General features: G+C 61.2%; 1 protein-coding gene across 1 annotated transcript in view; it reads left to right on the top strand.

Annotated features, from left to right (window-relative positions):
* The window catches only part of LOC102760569 (tensin-3), a 61,535-nt gene that overhangs the window by 34,782 nt on the left and 23,837 nt on the right, over positions 1–2,916 (top strand). Inside the window, exons 14-16 of the mRNA XM_015568212.1 lie at positions 1,283–1,414; positions 2,113–2,208; positions 2,261–2,273. Of these exons, the coding sequence (XP_015423698.1) occupies positions 1,283–1,414; positions 2,113–2,208; positions 2,261–2,273 (241 nt within the window). The remainder of the gene's footprint in view (positions 1–1,282; positions 1,415–2,112; positions 2,209–2,260; positions 2,274–2,916) is intronic.

Raw genomic sequence — 2,916 nt, 5'->3', positions numbered from 1 at the left:
CTGGGGGGGGGGGCACCGCCTGTTGTCGAGGCTCAGCCGCACAGCGCAGGCCCCTTCGGGTACAGCTCATCTCAGAGCCGCTACCGTGCGCCTGGTGATGTTAGAGCTGAACTCACGTCACTTCTAGACGTTTATAAGGAGGCCGGTCCCGACGGGCGCCCACGGGGTGGGGTGTGCCGCCCCCGGGGCAGAGCGCTGTGGGCTGCTTTGTCTGTAGGGTCGGGGTGCGCCTTTCCGATCAGAGCCACAGGGGAGCTTCAGGAAGAGGCAGGGGGGCCACCAGCCCGAGTGGAGCCCAGTGGGTCCCATGTGACGTGGGGACATGCTCGCTGGGTGCTTCTGAGATGAACGTAAACAGCTCAGGGAGCGGCTGCAGGAAGCGGACGGGACACAGCTGTCCCGCGGCTGCTCTGGGCCCTGAAGGCGCCTGTGGGGGATGGGGGGCGGCCTCGGACGGACACTGACGTCGCTGATGCCATTTCCTGCCCCTCACTAGTCTGTCCTTTGCCCAGAGAGGGCCCCCGTCTTCAGGGCTGGAATTTGTATTTATGCTTGAAATCCCTAGTTTTTTCCCTTTTTTTTTCTTTTTTTTTGTAAATACCAAACCCTATAGAAGAAACTCTAAGAATTGTTACTAGAGAAACTCTGGCTGTGTCTGGGCAGCATCGCCCTGAGGGTGCTGTCACCCCAAGGCGCCCCTCTTCCTCCACCGTGAGCAGAGGACCAGGTGCCAGGCCCCAGCAGGGAGGGGGTATTTTTGGGGAACAGTTACGAGCTAAATGCCCCAGTCACCCAGGAGAGATGGAGCCCAGACGTGCCAGCTCCGCTGTCGCCCGAGTGGGTGCTGGTCCAGGGGCGCACAGCCACCCCTCAGGCCTGTCTTGGAATTGGTATTAACTATTGAACCCTGAGTCACACCTCAGGGCAGGTCTATGTGGATGGGAACCTCTTTCCTCCTGTGGGAAGCTGGTCCCCCCCCCCGCACCCCCGCACCCCAGCCTGTGTGCGCTGGGTTGCGCTGGGCCCTGGCTGCCCACCCGGGCTGCGTGTGGGCCTCACAGCTGCTGTGGCTACTGGACGGGGGTCTGTGACCTGGAGGGAGGGGCCGCCTCTTGCGTCTGCATCCTCGGGGGCCTCTGATAACACGTCATCCCGGAGACCTCCCCCAGCGGGAGCTGGCCCTCACCCGCTGGCCCAGGTGGCAAGAGGAGAAGAGGGCCTTTGCGGGGCATCACGGGGAAGCACGTGCGCCCACAGACCCTCTGCCCCCCGCCCCCCGCAGCCATCGCCATGCTGAGGGACAAGGAGCCCGGGGCCTTCGTCGTCAGGGACAGCCACTCCTTCCGGGGCGCCTATGGCCTGGCCATGAAGGTGGCCACGCCCCCACCCTCCGTCCTGCAGCTGAACAAGAAAGGTGGGTGCCTGCCCCACGTCCTGGCTCTGTGCCTGCCCTCGGGACGCGGTGCTCACAGGTGTCTTCTCGGTATCTGTCTTCTCCGGTGCATTTATTAAGCTCGGTCCTCATGCGAAAAAGGAGCTTAATTCTTCGTAAGTTTTACTTCCTCATTGAACAGGTGGCCCTCCCCACTGTCCAGGGATCCGATGGTTGTCCCAGGTTCCCCCAGGTGCTCCCCTCCGTCCAGCGGGGATGTCTCCCCAGCAGGCGGCCCGCGCCCGTTTCCTTACATAAAGGGCGCACTGTGTGCACGGTGCAGCCCTGCCCCAGGACTCACGGCCTGGTGGCTGCAGGCATAACCTTGTCCTTCTCAGGCAAGGACAGCACCTGCCTCCTGCTCAGGGGATCGAGATGGCTGCGTCCACACGTGTGTGGGTGTGCCACAGGGCGGCCTCCCGGCAGCTCCTCGCTCTGACCGCTCTCCTCACTCTGACCGCGACCACCACCTCCTCCCTCTGACCACCGTCTTCTCCCTCTGCCGCCTCCTCCCTCTGACCTCCACCTCCTCCCTCTGACCTCCGCCTCCCTCTGACCACCGCCTTCTCCCTCTGACCACCGCCTCCTCCCTCTGACCACCACCTCCTCCCTCTGACTGCCTTCCCGCCCTCCCACCCAGTTTCTAAATGCTCTTTCTTTCTGTTAACCCTCCTCCACAGCCGGTGACTTGGCCAACGAGCTGGTCCGGCACTTCCTAGTCGAGTGCACCCCGAAGGGCGTGCGGCTCAAGGGCTGCTCCAACGAGCCCTACTTCGGTGAGTGCGGGCGTGGCCAGACCGGCCCCAGCGGGGCCTTCACTCCTGGGAGCGTCCCTCTCAGCGTCTCCCGTAGTCCCGCTTCCCAGGCTCCTCTCCCCCACGCCCGCCCCTGAGTGAACCGGGTGCGAAATGGCCCTGGAAAGCCTGCTCCACGCCCAGCAAACGCAGAGCCGGGCGGCCCGGAACCGTGGGGGCAGCAGAGATGGGCCGGCCTCTGTGCGGGCATGCAGAAGCTGGAGGCAGGGAAGGCTCACGTGAGAAACTGACAGTCACACTGAGACCTAAGGAGAGTGGGCAGTAGCGAGGTGAAAGGGTCAGGTCACAGGGGACCCCGGTACTGCAGTGTGGCTGTGGGGTGTGGGGAAGTAGTGAGAGGGGCTGGACCTGAACTGGAGAACCTTTGAAGGTTTTGAAGTGCTTTGGGAAGGTTATGCTGAGCGTGTGTGTGTGTGTGTGTGTGTGTGTGTGTGGTCAGTAGGATTTTCTACACATAAGATCATATTATCTGCAGAGAGATAATTTTACATCTTTCTTTCCAATGTGGATGCCTTTTATTTCTTTTTTCTTACCTAGTTGATCTGGCTAAGACTTCAGAACTGTCTTGAGCATGAGTGAAGCTTGCAATTTTTCACCGTTGAGTATAGCAAAGGGGAACGGATAGTCTCTTTCACAAATGGTTCTGGGAAAACTGGAAGTCATTCATTA

This window comes from Myotis davidii, unplaced genomic scaffold (assembly GCF_000327345.1).
Source record: "Myotis davidii unplaced genomic scaffold, ASM32734v1 scaffold1364, whole genome shotgun sequence".
NCBI lineage: Eukaryota > Metazoa > Chordata > Mammalia > Chiroptera > Vespertilionidae > Myotis > Myotis davidii.
This window is presented reverse-complemented; position numbering and strand designations above follow the sequence as displayed.